This window comes from Microcaecilia unicolor, chromosome 2, assembly GCF_901765095.1.
Source record: "Microcaecilia unicolor chromosome 2, aMicUni1.1, whole genome shotgun sequence".
NCBI lineage: Eukaryota > Metazoa > Chordata > Amphibia > Gymnophiona > Siphonopidae > Microcaecilia > Microcaecilia unicolor.
The window spans coordinates 508161226-508181801 of NC_044032.1; the positions used below are offsets into that span (position 1 = coordinate 508161226).

A 20576-nucleotide genomic window follows, 5' to 3' on the forward strand; every position below is an offset into this window, starting at 1 on the left:
AGTGACTTGCCCAGAGTCACAAGAAGTGCACTGGGAATTGAACCCAGTTCCCCAGGATCTCAGCACACTGCACTAACCTTCAAGCTACTCCTCTTAATAGCCAGTGCAGCCAGCTGCATACCAACTGCCACTACCAGGAGGAGACAAGGTACATCAAAGCATGAACCTGCATTGCAGGAAGCAAATTACTGAGAAAAGGAAAGGACATATCTGTAAGATCTTATTCAGAGAATTCTCCCTGTGCCCTGAGAATGCTCATAAAGGCAAACTGGACACAGTCTCTTAAGACCCCAGAACACAGCTTAAACAGTGCTATTACAGAGGGGTCAAGTATCTGGAAATAGCTGGCCAAATTTCACCTAAGAGAGAAAGAGAGCAAGCGCGCACTCCACGAGGACCTCACAACAGCAAGCAACTATCAGGAGAAAGAAAGCAATGCACCTCAAACCGACAGTAAACTTATGCTGAATTTCATCTGAGAAGACATGCATATAAGCTGAATTCCGAACTGTAGTGTCTCTAAACACTAAATCCTGCACAAACCAGTGTTAAACCTGAGACTGTCAGTACTCACTCCAAAAGAAGCTACTGGTCTTTTATTATCTATGTATTTATTTTGAAATGCAACTGCTCTTAAAGCACTCCACACATCCTGAATGTCAGTGTTCAGAGAGCAGCCTAAAAGTGTGACCAAGTTACTCCACATAACTAAAAGACTGTCCTGGAAGATCCATCTCCCCCTCCCCTGCCAACATTCCAGCCTCATGTGCAGCACAAGCTGAAGGACTTACAGTTACCATGGAAGTCTGCAAATTCTAGAACTTCAGACATTCACTTATAATAGCCAAACACTGCAAAACTGAAATAATTCAGTAAAAAACTATTGCTTACATCTGCACAGTTTAAGCAGTGAAAAAATACACCTTACCACAGCCAAACAAGAGTGAGCTTTGGGAGGTTGACCATTGCTGTCAATAATCAACTGTGCCACAAGAAAAAGGGAAAACAAACTGTTCTCATGTTTGAAAGAGGGAAGAGGATATTGACATATGAGGGGGTAGGGGGAGCAAAATAATATAGCACAAACTCACCACTCTGTTTTCTAAAGGAGGCTTCAATGATCCTGGTTGGGGCGAGATAGGGAACTCAGACCTCTGAAATGTACCTCTGCTCCACTTTTTATTTCTTTTTTAAAATTTATTGTATTTTTAACAGGAGCTAGAGCCAAACAAGACACTCAAACTCAACTGAAACCAGATATAAACTGGATCAGCAGAAAAAGTCCAAAGGCACCCCCACCTTGGCAAACACAGCAAAAATTCTGGTTCAGAAAAAAAACAAGCCAAAGAGACTCCGTTAAGGCCAAGGGAGCTCAGAAGAGAAAGCCTCCACAGAAGGAATTACATTGCAGAACCAAAAAATTGCTAGAAATAAAGTCAAGAGCTGCAGGAGGAAGGGGGTGGGGGCCGGCAAAGCCTGGGTGTTGCCAAGCTGAGCACAAAACAGAGACCGCAGAGCACCATCATACCAGAGACTGACTTTTTTTTTTTTTTTTTTTTAACACACAGCAAAGATTAGGCTCACCTCCCAGGCGCTCAAGGCCCCTAGACAGCACACGAGGCCAAGGCACAAAAAGAACCTCCAGAAACAGAAAGGAACCTCTAAGAGCCAAGGAACCAGGAGGTATAGGGAGGGACCCAGCCACCTGGGTTTGACACCCCCTGGGGCACAATGTGACCCCCATGGCCACAGCCTCAGCCAAGGAGCCCTGGGAGAGAAGCAAAAAAATTAAGAGCCAGAATTAATTACAAAACATGCTGACCCAAGTAACTTTTTTTTTCTTTCCCTTAGGACTAGGAACCCCAGGCCTACTAGACTAGTCAAGACAGAACAGGCTTGCACCTCTATCACCTGCTGAGAGACTGACTCTGGGAGGGAGGGACTGCACGGCTAACTTATAGGTTCCTCCAGAATTCTGTAGCTCTCAGTCTTCATCTACCTACTGGCAGGAGGGCATAACCCATTCATCTAGACCAGTCTGGAGAGACTGGGACCCTAAGGAATTCAGTTATTTCAATGCCCGGGAGCATCTGGCTACAAAGTCAGTGCCCAATGCTTCTGGGCTGGTAGAGCAGAGTCCCCCTCCCCACGACCTCCCCAGCTGAAGCTCTCCCCCCCCCCCCCCCTCCACACATACACAAAGTAGCGTAGCCCCAGGGGCTACTTTTGAAAACACTGGTGGTCGGAGGGGAGTCTTCAGGCTGGAACGAGACCCAGTCGTTCCTGCTCAGTCCGACACCTTTAGTAAAATGGCACCCAATAGTCTTGTATGACTACTGCTAGGTTCGCAATTTTACTGAAGGCACCGGATTGGGCTGGAAAAACTGGGCCTCACTCCTGCCCAAATATCCCCCTGAACCACGAATACTTTCAAAAGGTATGCCCGTGTGAGGGGTGGGGGGGGGGGGGGGAACTCTGCTCTGCTAGCCTGGAAGCACTGGGCCACTGGAATAACGCTGCTTTCAACGTGGCTTGCAAGCAGTGTTATTCTTTTAAAAAAAGGTTTCAGCAATCTGCAGTACTGTGATCCCACAGGCTGTTGAATCCACAGTAAATCAAGGTGCGGGTAAAAGAAATATTTTACTGCACCTTGATGAATTCCCCAATCAAAACCCAGACTTGAGACTAACAGAAAATCTGCAGCAACATTTGAAGAGGACAATCCATAGACAATCCAGAGCCAATCTGAAAAAGCATCAATCAGCTGCATCATTCCATAATGCAGAGTTGGTAAATACTTATCAAACAGTTCATGGCTGCTACTGTTGCAAAGCAGGCTTCCACCCAGTACTGAAATCAAGGGGTGTGAAGACTTATGTAATCAAGGTTTTGTTTTATATCTTATTCTTAACTACTTTTGTAATATTTCTACATTTGTTTAATGCTGAAAATATATAGTATATGAACACAGAATACAAAAAAATGTGCATGGGGTATGAATATTTTTACCATGTACTGTAGCAAGCTTGCAAATGGGATTTTGAGTACTGTTTAAAATAATGTACACAACATACAATTTTAGTGTATTTTATATACACATACATCTGTAAAACACTGTTCTGACAAGTTCCAGTTAATAGTGTCAGAAGTTTAACAATAATTGTACCTCTTCATCTTCAGTCTTCCCACTAGCTTCCTGATCCAATTGTGTTGCTTTGCCTGGCAGTATAACTTCATTCCCTAAACAAACAAGCAAGTTGAAGAACAGATATATCTTTCTTTAATAAACTGGATTTGTTCTCCGAAGAACATAGCCACATTAATTTACTGGAGTTAAATTACATTGGAATTTTTGAAGATGGTAAAGCCTATTGCACATATTAGTTTCTAATTCTCCAGCTAAAACAGTTATTTTGCGTTCTATGTATAAATCAAGAAAAAGTAGCATTTACTGATAAGGCTGTACTGAATATTCGTACTCAATTCAATTTGGCCCCAAATACATTATTTGTATTTGGCCGAATAGTGATTTAAATTCGAATATGAATATTCCAGGGGATCCACTGTGCTAAATCCTACTGAAATAAACATTTGATCTTTGATTTCATGTTGCTTCTTTTATTTTTGTTATGCTAAAGCTCAATGTCCATTATTCGTATTTGGCCCAATAATATTTTTTCATTATTCTTTTTCAGCCAAATAGTAAGTAAAGCTGTACCGAATAGCGCATTTTACTAACTTAACTTCCTGAGGATATTATATTTCTCATAATTTTCTACAACAGTCACTTTTGCACATTTATATCTGTGGTACTTACCCACCACAAGGTTTGCACACAGGAGGCTTATTTAGTAGCTTGTTCTAAGGTTTTGCACCTAATGTGCTATTAACAGCCAACGTTAAGGCCTTAACTGTTGGAGATGTTTCTATCACTTTGCAAAAGGCAGCTGTGCAATTAATGAGCAGTGGCAACCAATGCTCTGAATTAAAGGCATGGCTGATAATGCAGAACACAGTTAGCTGTACCTCTTAAGCTGTAGACAAATGCACAGTATTATCTGCTGCATCCACAGTTAATACACATTAAAGACTTCTATATTAACTGAAAGATATGGCCACCACCCATTGTACACCCCTAATAGAAATTTTCATTTAGATGTTTAGCATAGTAGTTACACGCAACTTTGCTTCATTAACTGTTAGCGCATGTTAAAAGCTGCGCTAATCTAATGCAACTGCCCTTTTAATGAAAGAGCTGTTCAAAGCTTTAGCTCACACACACACACTAGGAGGGGACAGTGTGTGGAATAATGAAATGAATCTCATACTTGAATATCAGTCATATTATGTGGTTATCCTAGAATGAGGAATACTAATTTTCAACACATTTTCTCTCACTGCTTGAAAACAAAAGCTGTATCCAGAAGAATATTGGGCTGAATAGAGAGGCATAACCAGCAGAAAAAGTATTGTTGCCACTGTACAAGTCGTTGGTGAGGCCCCATTTTTCTGTTCAGTTCTGGAGGCTATATCTTACCGAGGACATCAAAAGACTTGAAGCGATACTGAGGAAAGTGATGAAAAGGATATGGGGTTTGAGCTAAAAGACATACGAGAAGAGACTGGTAGAAATGAGTATGTATACCCTAGAGGAAAGAAAGGATAGGGGAGATATGATACAGACATTTAAATTCTTGATAGGTATTAATATCCCAACAGATCTTTCCCAGAGATGGGGAAAAGATAAAACTAGAGGATATGAACCAAGGTTGTGGGGTGATAGACAGGAGTAATATCAGAAACATTTTTCACAGAAAGGGTGGGTTGATGCCTGGAATGCTCTCCTGAGGGATGTGGTGGAGACAAAAATAGTGAAAGAATTCAAGAAGGTGTGGGATGAAAACAGAAGACCCTTAATTTGAAAGAAGATGGTATAAAAAATAAATGACTACATGCATGCTGATGTGTTGAGTAGTGCTTAGACGGCAACTCAGGCTGTGAGGAAGTAAGGCTAGTGCTGGGCAGACTTCTACAGTCTGTTTCCTTTGTATGGCAGGATACATTAGGATGTGCTGTAAAGGACTTCGACAGCAACTCCAGTAGTTGAAAGTAAAGATAATGCCGGGCGGAATTATATGGTCTGTGTCCCAAAAATGGCAAAAAGAGATCAGGATCAAGTATACGTATTTTATTCCACATTCATTGCTGGTTTAATCATCAGCTGATAACGAGTGTGACTGTTGGGCAGATTGGCTGGACCATCCAGGTCTTTAACTGCCGTCATCTACTATGCTATTATCAAAAGCTAACAAACATTGGGCCTAGTAAAACAGTAAGAGAGAAGAAATTCTATAACCGGGTTGCATGGTAGGTGCCTATTCTATAGTGATACCTAGATGCTTTAAGTTCTGTTACAGAATACAAGTATAAGCCGGTACTGGCGCACCCAACATTTAGAGTCAGTGTAAGTGCTGGCACCTAAACAAGGCAAGGACACGCATAACTTACAGTAGTCTGTAAATTATGAACTTAAGTGGAAACCCTGCCTATGTCCCACTCAATTGGTACTCCATGTATGTCCCTCTTGCAGATACCCACTCTGTAAGTTAAGCGGAAATTTTCAGAATAGTGCTTAGGTGCCCTAGTAGAACTTACATGGGTATGTGTGCAAATATGTGACTTAAATGCTAGTATTCTAAACATTTACTTGTGACACATGTACAAACCTGGCCGCCTAGGTAACAGAATTGCCCTTTAAGAGCCTGGATTCACTAAGGCCTTTCTCCTATTCTATGTCAATGGGGGAAAAGCTTACTGTATCAGGCCCCCAAACCATTCAAATTTGGATTTTTATTAAAATTCTTATATACCGCCTATGCAGCTCATTTATGATCACTGAGGGGCCCTTTAACTAAGCCATGGCAAAAAGTGGCCTGCAGCAGCGCAAGAGTGTCTTTTGTGTATGCACCGGGCCAGTTTTTACCGTGTCCTGGGAAAAGGGACTTTTTTTTTTTTTAAAGGGGGCTGGAAAACGGATGTGTGGCAAAATAAAAACCAGCGCCCATTTTCAGCCTGAAACCTTACCGCCACCCACTGTCTTAGCGGTATGTCTCACGAGCTACCTGGGTGGTAAGCATGCAGTGCGTGCACACTGCCATCTACCACCGGGTAAGCGCAACAAGGTAGAAAACAGAAAATATTTTCTACGTCTTTTCGGCATGCGCCAAATTCAGAATTACCACCCAGGGCACACAGTAGTTGGGCAGTAATGCTGATTTGGCATGCACTGGATTCGTGTAGGCCCTTACACGCCTATGTAAAGAGGCCCCTCACAGTGGTTCACAATAACAGAAAACCTAAACTAATAAAAAAAAAAACCATTTCATCCCATCCACATCACACCCCAAAAATCCCCAGTCCAATCCAGCTGTATATTTTGTGAAAATCACAACAGCACAAACTGTCATCTGCTACTTTGGTAGTTAGGAAGCTGGTGAGGAAAAATGCTACATGTGTAAATTACTGTTGGTGTATTATGCCAACAGGGGTAAAATGTCAATAAATCCAGAAAGGATAATAAATTAATTCCAGTCATGTCAAATGTATATTTCCCCCCCTCTGTTATTAGTACAAGCACAGAGAGTGATTCAAAAACGGGATGTCTATTTTTTTTTTACATTGAGAATATGTCTATTTGGAGCCTATTCTATAAAGAAAATTATGCATCTCCTCTTCTTTATACAATACTAGTGTAACTGGTAAAAACATACCTACATTGATTTAAAAAAAAAAATGCACACACCTGGAGTATTGTGTTCAGTTTTTGAGGCCGTATCTTGCGAAGGATGTTAAAAAAATGGAAGCGGTGCAAAGAAAAGCTACGAGAATGGTATGGGATTTGCGTTACAAGACGTATGAGGAGAGACTTGTTGACCTGAACATGTATACCCTGGAGGAAAGGAGAAACAGGGGTGATATGATACAGACGTTCAAATATTTGAAAGGTATTAATCCGCAAACGAACCTTTTCCGGAGAAGGGAAGGCGGTAGAACTAGAGGACATGAAATAAGATTGAAGGGGGGCAGACTCAAGAAAAATGTAAGGAAGTATTTCTTCACGGAGAGAGTGGTGGATGCTTGGAATGCCCTCCCACGGGAGGTGGTGGAAATGAAAACGGTAACGGAATTCAAACATGCGTGGGATAAACATAAAGGAATCCTGTTCAGAAGGAAGGGATCTCAGCAGCTTAGCCTAGATTGGGTGGCAGAGCCGGTGGTGGGAGGTGGGGCTGGTGGTTGGGAGGCGGGGATAGTGCTGGGCAGACTTATATGGTCTATGCCCTGAAGAGGACAGGTATAAATCAAGGTAGGGTATACACAACAAGTAGCACATATGAGTTTATCTTGTTGGGCAGACTGGATGGACCGTGCAGGTCTTTTTCTGCCGTCATCTACTATGCTACTATGTTAACTAGAGTGCCCCACCCATAAGTCGCCCATGTGAACACCCTCTTGGCAAAGTAAGCACCATCAAATACTGAAGTGTGCTTACAGAATAGCAAATATGTGGAAAAATGGTCATTTATACATGTATATGTCAACATATACATTAAGTAGTGGAGACCTGATGTCTGCTTTAATATTCCCAGCACCTTGGAGGGTGTGAGTCTTGGCCACTGTGTAGTCATAACACTCATTATCCAGTTATAGAATATAGCTATACTGGCCATCTGCGAAGAGTTGTGGGCCTTGCATCTTAGCTTAGCATTATCATTGTGATGTTCAGGCAGAGCAAACTTCACATTTGAATCATAAAAAAAGTCTACAAGTTTTATTGTTATAGTAATTTAACTTTATATATTAGCAATGATATGTATATTGTTTCTATAACAAGTTTATGTCTTTGATAATATATTAACAGGAAGTAAATCTCACCTAAGCTAGTCGTCATGATTTCTTGTTCAAAGTCTTGAAACCCAGTTTCTTGATTAGTTTTAACAACCATGTTCTGTGTATAGCGATGATCACAATCTTCATTGTGAGAAACAGGATCACTGCTTCCTGATTTAGGTACTGAAATGAACTGATTAGACTCCATGACAGCAGACATGTTCTCAAGTGCAGATAGTAAAGAAAATCTTGCAATATTATGAGGAGACTCTGACAATTCATAGCCAAGTGGTTTCGTTTGGATAATGATTTGGGCTTCTTCTGTTGATTCTTTGGAAAATATGACATGAATATCTTTGGTATCTTGAATACTTTCTTCATCTGTTTTAAAATCAGCATTCACATCTGTTAAGAAAATTCCCCCAGTGACTGGAACAAACATAGACTGTTTGACGTCCACCAGTGTCACCGGATTTTTGGTCTGTTCTTTAGTTTTAACTTCTGTACTAAGTTCAGCTTCTACTAATATTCTTTTGTCCACACTATCATCTTTCATTTCATTATCAACACATGTCTCTGTCCTAGTAGATATTAAGGTACCCTTACATTTTTTTTCTTCTACACATTGCTGTACAGATCTCATTATTTTTTCATCATCTGCAACATGTAGGAAGTTCTCAGCTCTTTCTTCTGAGCCTGAAATAGTGAGTTGGTTTTCATTTTCCTCTATGGATACAATCAACCTGGGACTCTCATATGTTTCTTCTGCTGAACTTTTATCTTGCTCTGAGCCTGCAGCAGTTAGATTAGGTTTTGCCTTTTCCTCAGTGCTGAGATTAACTGCAGCATTCTTCGTGGTTTCTTCCGTGCTTGTACCAATTATACTACATGCAGCATCATTATCTATATCAGAGGGAGCATCAATAAATACCTCCCCTGCACTTGTGACAGTCAAAGCGCCTTCATTTTCTTTTTTTTCAGTACTAGCATAGACTGCACTACTTTTAACTTCTTCTACTCCAGCAGAAATCACTGTACTCTGAGGATGTTCTTCTGTGCCAGTGCAAGTCAAAGAATCTTCATTGCCTGTGCCAGAACTTGTTACAATACCTTCACCTTCTTCTTCTTCAGTACCTGTGCTAGTTATAACACCTTCATCATCATCTATATCTTTTCTGGTTAAAGTACCATTGCTTCCTTCTACATCTGGCATATCTGTAAAGTCTTCACCTTCTTTTCCTTCTGTACCTGAGCAAATTTCAAACACAACACCACGCTCTGAATATGCACCCATCAAGGTACTCGCACTTTCTTCTTCTTCAGTTATGCCTGTACTGGTCACAGCACCATCCCCTTCATCTGATCTTGCATTAGTAACAACTTCTTCAATATTCAGTTCTGCATCCGTGCTAGACATAGCATTACTCGTGTTTTCAATACATGCATCAGATACAGCACCATCAATATTACTTTCTTCCACGACAGCTCCAGTTACGACACCTTGATTGCACTGTTCTGCATTTGTATTAAAACCAACAGAGTCACCTGTTGAATATTCTGCATTTACCCAAGTCACAAAACCACTGTCAGATTTTTCTGGGCTTGCACATGTCACCTTGTTTTCAAATTCTTCTGAATCGTCGCTGGTCATAGAAGCATCACATATTTCTATACCAGCACTGGTCACAGCACCATCACTATCTACTTCACCTATGCCATTAACAAATTGTTGTTTACCTCCGCTGGTGAATGTTATAGGCTTTTCTTCAGAGCCTGCACTGCTTACAGCATCTTCTTTTTCTTCTGTTTGTTCACTGACTATAGGGTTTTCTGTTTCAATTCCAACCGCTAAAGCTTTATTTTCTTTTTCTGCATCAGTCATAGAACACTCATTTTCTCCATTAACATATGTGCTGGTCATAGAAACACTATCTTCTCCTGAACATGTGCCAGTAACAAAAGTCCCATATTCCTTAGCAGAGGCAACCACCAAACACTCAGTAGCATCTGCTTCTGTAGTGGCATTTTCATCATTTTCTGCACATACCAAGAACTTATGCATTCCTGTACAAATAAGCATATCTACCTTTTCTTCTCCTGTACTTGAAGTGGTTGTTGAATCCTCCATTTCTTTCTGAGTATGTTCTATGGTCCCTTCACATAACTCATTATGGAGGTTAATATCCATCACAGTGTCTGAAGATGTTGCTGTTTCCTCACCCTCATTTTGGGAGCTCACAGCTAATTCACTTTTCCCTTTTGGTGTATCAGTAGATATAAAAATGCTTGAAGAGCTTGCTGCATCCTCACCATTCTTTCCCGATGATATATCAGCTTCTTCTTGTGTGTTGCTGTCTGTCACAGTGCTTGAAGAAGTTGCCGATGCCTCATGATCCTTTTCTGAAAACACTGGGACAGTTTCTTCTTTACTTTCTTCACAGCCACTGTCCATCATAGTGCCTGAAGAGGTAGCAGTGTTCTCACTTTCCTCCTCTTTGAATAGGAAAATGCTAACAACTTTCTCCAATGTTTTGATATCCATTATACTGCTTGAAGAAGTAGCTGTATTCTCATTTTCCTTTTCTGCACATATCATAACACGTTTCTCTTCTGTGCTTCTGTCCATCAGAGTGCCTGAGGAGGTGGCTTCCTCATCTTCCTTTCCAGAGCAAATCACAATACACTTGTGTTCTTCCCCACCTGTGCAATTGTCCCAAACACTACTCTCAACTTCATTATTTGTACTGGTGTCTATCATAGAATCCCTGTCTTTTTCTTCTTCTGCTGTTATGTACATAATAGTGTCTTCATGTTTTTCAGTATCTGGCTGCATTAAAAGGTCTAGAGTTTCTTTTGTACTACTATCCAATATAAATCTCTCACCTCCTTCTATACTGTTGCAAACAAGTATTTTTTCATTTTTCTCTTCATTGTCAATGAAAATGGAATCCCCATTTGCTACATCAGCTTCATTTTCAATTATGTCTTTACTTTGTTCCTCTGGTGTGATAACTATTAGAGCATCTTCTTCTGTTTCAATACTCTTTACAGCACAATGGCCATCATCATCCACAGTAACTCCACTTACTAAGCCATCTTTTCTTCCATCAGCATCAATAAAAGAAATTTGTTCTTCACTTTCATCTTTTTTTGTTCCTCTGTCTTCATCATTGCATGTTAGCGTCTCACCTTCTTTCATTGTTGCCACTACAGGTATCTCATCAATAAAAGCAATTTGTTCTGCACTTTCATCTTTTTTTGTTCCTCTGTCTTCATCAATGCATGTTATCGTCTCACCTTCTTTCATTGTTGCCACTACAGGTATCTCATCTTTTATATCTGTCACATCAAAATTAGTTTCTGCCTGTGGATAAGCACATTTTTCATGTTCGCTATAAGATTCTGCATTCATGCTCAAAGTACTATCAATCTCTGCAGCCTGCGTTCCAATCATGACATTTTCATCACATTTTTCGTTACTAGTGTCCATGATGTTCTCATGTTTCTCTGTACTAAAAATGGACACAATACATTCATTCTGTATCACAGCAGGAAGTTTTGAGTTACCACACAAATTAATGGTCTCATTTAAACAAGTATTATCTAAATTATCATATTCCTCTTTAGATATATTAGCTGCAGAGTCTCTGTCTTCTGAAGAATATTTCTGAATTGAGTGTTCAGCATCCTCCCCTTCTGCAGAAAAACCCATTAAAGGAGAAATACGATCTTTACTAGAACTGCCAATATTTTGAGATTCAATATCTATGATCTCATCATGCACAAAAATGCCGCCAAGGGGGTTAAGTAAAATTCTGTTGCACGCTTCACCAGTATTATCCTGTTTAGTAAGTTCTTTTTCTCCAGGAGAATGTCTGGAATCATTACCCAAGATGTTGACAGAAGCTTCTTTTGCAAGGACAGTATTTTTATGTTGTTCAGAATTTGTGAGAATTGAGGTTGGAAGCTCTAATCTGGAATTGTATTTGCATTCTTTGACATCACCTGTAATGTTCATTGAAACTTCTTGATCCTTTTCAGTACTTTCAGAATTACTATCCTTTTGTGCACTATCAAATTCTTTTGTTTCCAGTTCAAAAACACGTATAATTTCCTGAGCTTCTACCACATCAATCTCCATTGGCTCTGTTTCTTTTTCACAGCTAGGTGAATCATCTACAACTCTACTTTGCATTACATGGTCTGTAGTTCTGTCATTTGGGAATATTTCCACTTCTAATTTTGCCTCTTTCTTAGATATATCTGAAAAGCTTTCCCTTCTGCCATCACAAAGTCTCTTGACTGTTTTTCTAGTCAAAGATAGGTTGTTGCCTTGCAGTTTTCCTTGAATATCCTCCATTTCTTTTACAGCTTTTTCTTCCAATTTATCTTCTCTCCTTTTTATTTCTTTACTGCTATGTTTTGAACTTCTGTTTCTGTGACTTTCTGCTGATAATTTTCTGTCTGATTTATTATAGCTCAGCTCTCTGTCACTTTTAAATCTTTCTTTTACTTTATCTCCAAACTGTTGCTTTACTTTCTGACTAATTTCTTTTATTGGTTGTGCAACACTTTCAAGTTCCGAATCCACTTTTTCTTCAAATAACCTATCTTCATTTTTTAATTTATTATGTCTATCTATGTCAGTTTCTTCTGTGCTCTTATCTTTATCAGGCTTCTGGCTCATCTCCTGCAACTCTGATTCCATAGATTTTGATTGCTTACTGTGAAATTTTGATTTATATTTTGATAAAACTTTCTCATCTGTAAAGCTCTTGACTCTTCGTCTGTCTTTATGAATGCCATCTTCTTGTCTGGAATTACTATCTGAATTAGTTAACTCTGCTTCATATTTATCATCTGTATAATTTTCAGCCTTTCTCTGAGATGAAGCCATATGCTGTTTTACAGTTCCATGATAATCTCTCTGTGTTTTAGGATCATTTGATCGTTTGGACTTGTATTCTAGCTTTGATTTTTCAGTTGAAAGATATCGCTCTTTCCTGCTGCTTTCTTTCCGTAAACCTTCATCAGTTTTTAAAACTTGTTCAGAAACTGTTTTTCCGTCTTTGTTGGATACTGATGATTTTCTTTCACTCCTATGTTTACTTCTTCTGTCACTCTTATCTTCTGAAGAGGCCTTACTTTGCTGGCTGTGTTTCTGTAAGTTCTCTTCTCCTTTTGAACCTCGTTCAGAAAATTGAAGTTCATGTTCACTGGCTGCTTTTTGTACACTGTCAGTCCTGTATTTATGTTTTGATGAAAATTTGTCTTCTGAGAAAGTTCTCTCTCTCTCACTTCTGTCTCTGTATGACTTGGTTTCTTTCTTAAGACCACTCTTTAGATTTTGTGTTTCTGTATCAATGATATCTTTCTTGAGGTGTCTGTCAGCTTTAGGCCCACTTCTCTGCTTTTGTGATTCTTCGGGGTTGGCTTCTAGTTTCTCAGGCTGTTTTCTTGCTTCTCGTGTTTCATGATCTTGCACTAAACCTTCCATTAGCAAAGAACTAGAGGTCTTCTTCTTTTGCTCTCTCTCCACTTTGGCATCACCTTTAATATCTTCAGTCAAATGCACTGGTTCAGAAAATCTTCTTGAAGGTTTATTGGTTTCGCTTTTAACAAGAATATGCTTCAGTTCCTTTAAATACGATGATGATGGTTTTTCATATACCTGTGATGAAACAAAATAGTATTAAAAAAAAAATACTATCATCAACACCCCAGTCTGTACCACATGCAAAAGGTACACTTAATATATGCATTGCTGCTATTCTGGTTGCTTGGGCCATCCTTAAAGTCATATTGAATCACTATGACAACAAAACAATTATGAAGTCAGCCCAGTTATAGCTAAGTAAATTCTAATGTCAATTACACAACAAAAAGTCACAACGAAATATTTATGTTTGCTTTTCTGTCATATCCAGTTTTCAGTACAGATTTCATATTTTCAAAATAAAAAAATATATATATTTTATTTATTACATTAACAGGATGACATAAAAGTTTGAAGTTCATAGTCTGGTTTTTAAAAGCCTGCAATATTATGTTTTCAACATACTGTCCTGTTCGGATGAATTATTTTGTTTTTGAGAACCACTTTGTCTATTCAAGATCACTGCTTTCGAGGATGTAAGTCTGACTTTGCTCTAAACTATTTGCTGACACTGCTGTGCCTCTCAGTCATGTACCTTTCTCATGCCTACTGGGCAAGGGTTCTATAAAAATTGATATGCAGTACTGTCTGCATCTGTACTTGCCAACGAATTTCATGTTTTATCTGCTTTATAGTTATACTTTTAAAAAGATTGAAATAACCGATTTTCCATATTACTATGCAAATGAAATGTCCATATTTTATGTACTTTAATGGCTAACATTACACTATACATACATAATGTACAAGATATTTTCCACTGGCAACAACCATAACATTGAACATATTAAATTCAAAGATGGGTACAATATTATCTGAATCCATGGCAAACGTTGCTTGAAAACATTGCCTGTCTTTTTTTTTTAAGAATTTTTTCACTATACTGCAGAGCTGACCATAAATGAACACTGTATTTAGAGGAGATTGCCTAAGTCTGGGGTTATCACAAACAGATGAAAGATGGTTGTGCTACCTCTTTCTAATATAAAGCAAATACATGCTGCTGGAGCTTTTTTTTTTCTGTACTCATGTTTAGACATTTGAAAAAACAAAAAAAATCATTTGCTCGCCTTTCTGCCCCCTCATCCAAATACTACCAGATAATAAAAAAAGACAAGCACATTCCTATTTCATCTAATTACTTACTACTTTTCTTACTACCAAATTCAAAGATGCCCCAAATGTAATATTAAAAAAAGTAAAAAGCATCTATATTAAGTTGTAAAATATTAATAGTACAGTAACAACATCCAACACAAGGCAAGCAAAATTCAATTTTACTTACCTAAAGCTCAAATACTATCCTCCTAATTCAATAATCTTGTATGCCCATTTCACGCTTTAGGGTCCTTTTACAATGCTGTGGTAACCCCTAGCACACGCTTGCTGCAGCTTGAGAAGGTTTACTACAGGACACACCAAGATGCCCCGCAGTAATTTTGCACTCTGCAAACGTATACCATGTGGTAAAATAAAATTCTTAATTTTTTTCATAGAGGGGCTATGTCTGGGGGGGGTGGACAGTGGGCACGTCTAAGCTGATCAGTTAGTGTGTGATTGGTGCGTGAGTCTTTATCACCTACAAAATAGGTGGCGGTAAGGGTTCATGCACTAATCTTTTTTAATGGCAACTTGGTAATGGCAACATTAGTGCATGGCCATTAACACCAGAAACTGGATCAGCCATTTTCTGGCTGCAGGATAAAATGGCCTTAGCGCACAGAAAAGACCCATGTAAGGCTGCCCTAAGGCCACTTCCCACACATTTGTAAAAGGACCCCTTGGTGTGTAAAATTGCAAATGCAGGTTATAGAATAAGGGCAGTTATTTGCATAACTTTATTGTTAAATTAACCACTAATTGGCATTAATAATTGACTATGACTGGAGCTAATTGGCATCAATTTGGAATTTCGTGCAAAACTGCACTTAGTTGGTATACTATAACCTTAGCAAGTAATTCCTTTAGAACAAAACTGTTAAGAGCATTGTGGATATGGGAGGGGAATTGGCAGGTCAGAGGCGAGCCTAGCATTTACACACAAAGGTTAAAGAACTCTGTCAGGTACACAAGCATTTATACCAGCCACTGAGCTAGCATGAGAGCTTGCACCTAAAGTTAAGCAAATTACTCTGGAATTATGTTAGTATTCTTTAACAGCAATTCAAGAAATTGTGCTCAGCACATGCACTTTAAGTGCCTAAAATTAGGCAACCTTTTGAAATGTACCCCCTATTTTACTGCATAACAAGGTTCCATGTTTAAATACATTTTGAAAAAAAATGCATAAAGGAATTTTTTTTCTTAAAGATTGCCAAAGATGAGCATTCTGGAATTTAGAATGATTAAAACTAATGTATAGTGTTGTCGCTGTGTCTGAACTAAAAATGTGGCCAATATTAAAGCTAAAAGAAAAAGTATTTAAAAAAAAGTGCTTTACAAAAATAAACCAGACTGAAGAATTTGCAATTGCTTCCTGACTGGTTAACTTCTGTGAAAAAAATGATCCACATGGATGCCTATGCTTATAAAACCTCTTAATAAGCTGCAGTTTTAGTACAACATATAAATAGGGAACAATATATTTTTCCTTAGTGTCCCTCTGGAACGGCCCAGGATCTGACTGGTGGGTTATGCACTCCTTCTAGTAGGGCAGGTGCAGATTGTGACCTCCGACTCTAGTGAGCCAATAAGACCCCTGGCCATCTAGACCTAGATTCAGTATTCTCAGTCACCAGAAGGAAGGAGGAAAAATAAATAAATAAATTTAAGGGAATTGGCTCTTTAACTTAACTTTTCTTTTCCTTTCTGTGCACCAGTGTTTCTTCTAGTTGGAGGCTGAGGTCCACGGGGATCTTCTTGATCCTCGGGAATGCTAGACTAGGGGGTTCCGAGTCCATCCCCCTAATTTCCCCCCGGTGTCTCTCAGTAGCATTAGCTGCTTCTGTTGGTTAGGGGATGTGCTCAATCTCTTCAGAAGAAAAGTGTTTGAGCTTGGGGAGAAGCAGCCACATTTGTATTAAAAAAACAAAACAAAAAAAACCTTGGCGCGAACGAGCAGGGCAGCTCTGTCTCCACCGATTTGACTTTCCTCTGCATCTTAACCACAGCAGTGCAGGGTTAAATAAATAAATAAGAACTAGGAGCCACTCTATGGTGGAGAGGCTTCGGAGATGAACTTTGTCAGTGCCAGGGACTCAAGAGCGGCATATGTAAATATTGCACAGCTTTAGGAGTTTCTCCTGCGGCTGGCCCTTCTCTCTCCCAGCAGTTGTGACCCAGTCAGCAGAATGGTTGGCAGTAGAGCTGCCGGAGAAATTAGGACACAGGCACAGTCCATGGCCTTGGGAGTTGCAGAACGCCATTCTCTTTGGTTGAGACTCTGGCCTACAGATGCGGCTTCTAAATCTAAACTGAGCAAATTTTCAATCAGATAGAGGAGCTTAGACTCAGAGGTCTAGGTTTTTCAAGAGGATTCAGTCCTTTTGGGAGTCCCGGGCGAGGTGGTAGGGCACCCAGAGCTTCTTTCCAGTCCCCAGCCCGCTCGGCCCAATGAAGGCGTGAGGGTCCTTCCTCTGATTCTGCTCATTTAAAACAGTTCTATTGGAGGTGGTCCCAGATTAGCAGCGATTGAGAAGGGTACGCCTTAGAGTTTGCACGGCATCTTTCAGATGCCTTTCTGGAGTCCCCCTGCCAATCTCGCCTCACGGCAGATGTGGTCTGGGATACTTTAGCAAAGGCTTCTAGAACTCCAGTCTAGAAGTCATACAAGGCCGTTATTCCATTTACTTTGTAGTTCCAAAGAAAAGAGAGGTTCTTTTGCCCGATTTTAGATCTCAAGGCGGCCAATCGGACTCTCAAGGTCACCAGTTTTCGGATGGAAACTCTTCGCTCAGTGATTGTAGTAGTCAGATTGGGAGAGATTTTGACCGCTCTAGATTTGATAGAGGCATATCTGCACATTACAATTTGCCCCATACACCAGCGGTTTCTTCGCTTTGTGGTTCTGGGCCAGCATTTTCCGTTTCAGTTGCTTTCGTTTGGCCTAGCTACTGCTCCTCGCACATTCACCAAGGTCATGGTAGTGGTGGCAGCAGCTCTCAGAAAAGACGGAATTTTGGTCCATCCTTATTTAGACTGGCTAATCCGAGCAAAGTCGTATCAGGAGAGTTTTCAGGTCACGGATCGGGTGGTCCAGTTCCTGCAGTCCCTCAGTTGGGAGGTCAACTCCACCAAGAGTCACCTGGTGCCATCTCAGACCCTGGAGTATTGGGAGTGTTTTTCAATACCACCCATCAGATTTTTCTTCTTCAGGGCAGAATTCTCAAGATAAAATATCAGATTCAGGCATTTCTATGCAGACACATTCCCTGTGCTCAGGATTATCTGTATGTTTTGGGCTCTATGGCAGCAACAATAGAAGTAGCCCCTTGGGCCAGGGCGCACATGAAGTCTCTCCATTCAACCATCCTGTTTTGGTCTCCACAGACGGATTTTTGCAGTTGAGATTGCCTCTACAGACTCAGAAACGCAGCTGCCTCTTTTGGAACAGCCAACTTGACAAAAGGGATGCTGCTGGATCCTCCACAAAGGACAGTAGTAATGATGGATGCCAGTCTCAAGGGCTGGGGAGCTCATTACCTGGGGCAGTTTGCGCAAGGTCTTTGGTCTCCTCAGGAGGCGTTCTTCTCGATCAACCTCTTGAAAACCAGGGCGATTCGATTAGCTCTGGAAGTGTTTTGTCCACTGCTGGAGGGCGAGACGGTATGCATCCTTTCAGACAACGCAACGGCAGTGGATTATGTCAATCGGCAAGGGGAGGGGGGGAGATGAGAAGTCGCCAGTTACAGCACGAAACATCAAGGCTCATGGCTTGAGTGCAGCTTCATCTGGTCGCCCTCTTGGCATCCCATGTAGCAAGGACGGAGAACATTCAGGTAGATTTTCTCAGTCATCACACCCTGGATCAGGGAGAATGGTCTCTCAGTCCGCAGATGTTCCAAGCAATAGTGGATCGTTGGGGACTACCAATCATGGATCTCTTAGCGACAGGTCTAAAAACTAAGGAGCCCCGTTTCTTCAGTCGCAGAAAAGAACTTGGAGCGGAGGGAGTGGATTCTCTCCTACAGCCGTGGAGGTCGGGCCTTCTTTATACATTTCCTCTGCAGCCTCTTCTGGGACAGCTCATCAAGTTGATTGAGGCACATGAAGGCCCGGTGATCTTGATAGCTCCAGATTGGCCCCGCAGGTCGTGGTACGTAGATCTCATGTGTCTCCTTGTCGACCCTCCTTTCCGGTTTCCGAACACTCTCTGTCTTCTGATCCAGGGTCCAGTTCTTCATCCTGACCCGGTTAGGTTTTTGAACGGGATCGGCTGATGAAGAGAGGTTATTCTTCTAAGATAATTTTCACCATGCTTCGATTGCAATATCGGTCGACATCTCTGAATTACATTACGTGGCTGATTTTTGAGGCATGGTGTGTTGATCGGGACATTTTTCCATTACAAGCTTCTGTAGCAGAGGTTCTGGATATTTTGCAATATGGGTTTGATAAAGGATTGGCTCTTGCTTCTCTTAAAGTGCAAGTTGTGGCTTTGTCTTGCTTTCGGGGGGGGGGGGGGGGGTGTGAAGGCAAATCTTTAGCTAGTCATCTGGATGTTTCACATTATTTGAAGGGTTTATGTCTCCTTCGTCCTCCCTCTAGGGTTATCTTTCCGGCCTTGGACCTTAATATGGTTCTTTTGGTCCTTACTAGGTCTCCATTTGATCTGTTGACTGCTTGTTTTCTTAAGGATTTGACGCTCAAAACAGTAATTTTAGCACCATTGCCTCGGCTAGGAGAGTATCTGAGTTGTAAGCTTTTTCCTGTAAGTCAGTATTTTTGGAGTTTTCTAAAGAGCAAGTGGTGTTGCGTCCCGTTCCTTCTTTTCTTCGTAAGGTCGCATTGTGGTTTCATCTCTCTCAGTCGGTAGTTTTGCTTGTCTTAGGTTCTTACTCCAGTTCTGAAGACCAGCAAAGATTACGGACTCTTGATGTTAAGAGAGTTCTTAAATACTACTTAAATATTACAGAGGAATTTCATCATTCAGACCATCGGTTTCTGTTCATTGGAGGTTCCCAAAAGGGGCTAGTGGCTTCTAAGCCCACCATTTCTAGCTGGCTTAAGGAGATGATAGCATCCGCTAACCTTATCTCTGGGAAGCCATTGTCGAATGGAGTCAATTACCACTCTACTAGGGGGCAAGCCTTTTCTTGGGAGGAATGCTTCTTGGTACTGCCTTTAGACATTTGTAAGGCAGCAACTTGGTCTTCATTGCATTCGTTCTCTAACCATTACAGGTTAGACGTGCAGTGTCGTCAGGAAGCAATTCGTCCGACAGGTTTGCTGGGGTCCTTCCTTTAAGTGTACTGCTTTGTTACTTCCCATCAGTCAGATTCTGGGCAGGTCTGGAGGGATGCTAAGGGAGGAGAAATTAGATCTTACCTGCTAATTTGCTTTCCTTTAGTCCCTCCAGACCAGCCCAGGTCCCACCTGTTTTCATTGTTGATAGCACTGAAGAGCGGTTAATGGTTTTTTTGTTTGTTGTTGGCTACATATATTGGTTGGGGGATAGAGCTGCTTTGTGCATTAATTAAAAAAAACAAAAAACGGCGTAATTCGCCAAATGAATGAGTATGTATGGCACAGTTGTTACAGTGCCTCATCCAGCACATTATTATTACAGTCTGGTGGCTGCTCGGGTTCCCGATGGCACTGAATGTGCTTCTTTCTTTGTCTTCTCTTGCTTTGTTAACTTTCTCTCTCTCTCTACCTATATATAGACACACATACATATATATATATATATAGATAGATAGATATTATATATACAGTTAACTCCATTTAAGTGCACGCCGGATAAGCGCATGCTCTGTTTAACTGCATGCCGTACTTTGGTCCCGTTTTTGGCGCCATCAATTTCTATGTGGACAAACTTCGTTTTAGCGCACCACTGGTAAATGCAAGATTCGCTTATATGCATGGTTTA

General features: G+C 40.6%; 1 protein-coding gene across 1 annotated transcript in view; it reads right to left on the reverse strand.

Annotated features, from left to right (window-relative positions):
* BOD1L1 (biorientation of chromosomes in cell division 1 like 1) overlaps positions 1-20576 on the reverse strand; it is a 441813-nt gene that overhangs the window by 252534 nt on the left and 168703 nt on the right. The window contains exons 10-11 of the mRNA XM_030191194.1: positions 7936-13561; positions 3167-3240 (exon numbers count right to left, since the gene is read on the reverse strand). Coding sequence (XP_030047054.1) covers positions 3167-3240; positions 7936-13561 — 5700 coding nt within the window. The remainder of the gene's footprint in view (positions 1-3166; positions 3241-7935; positions 13562-20576) is intronic.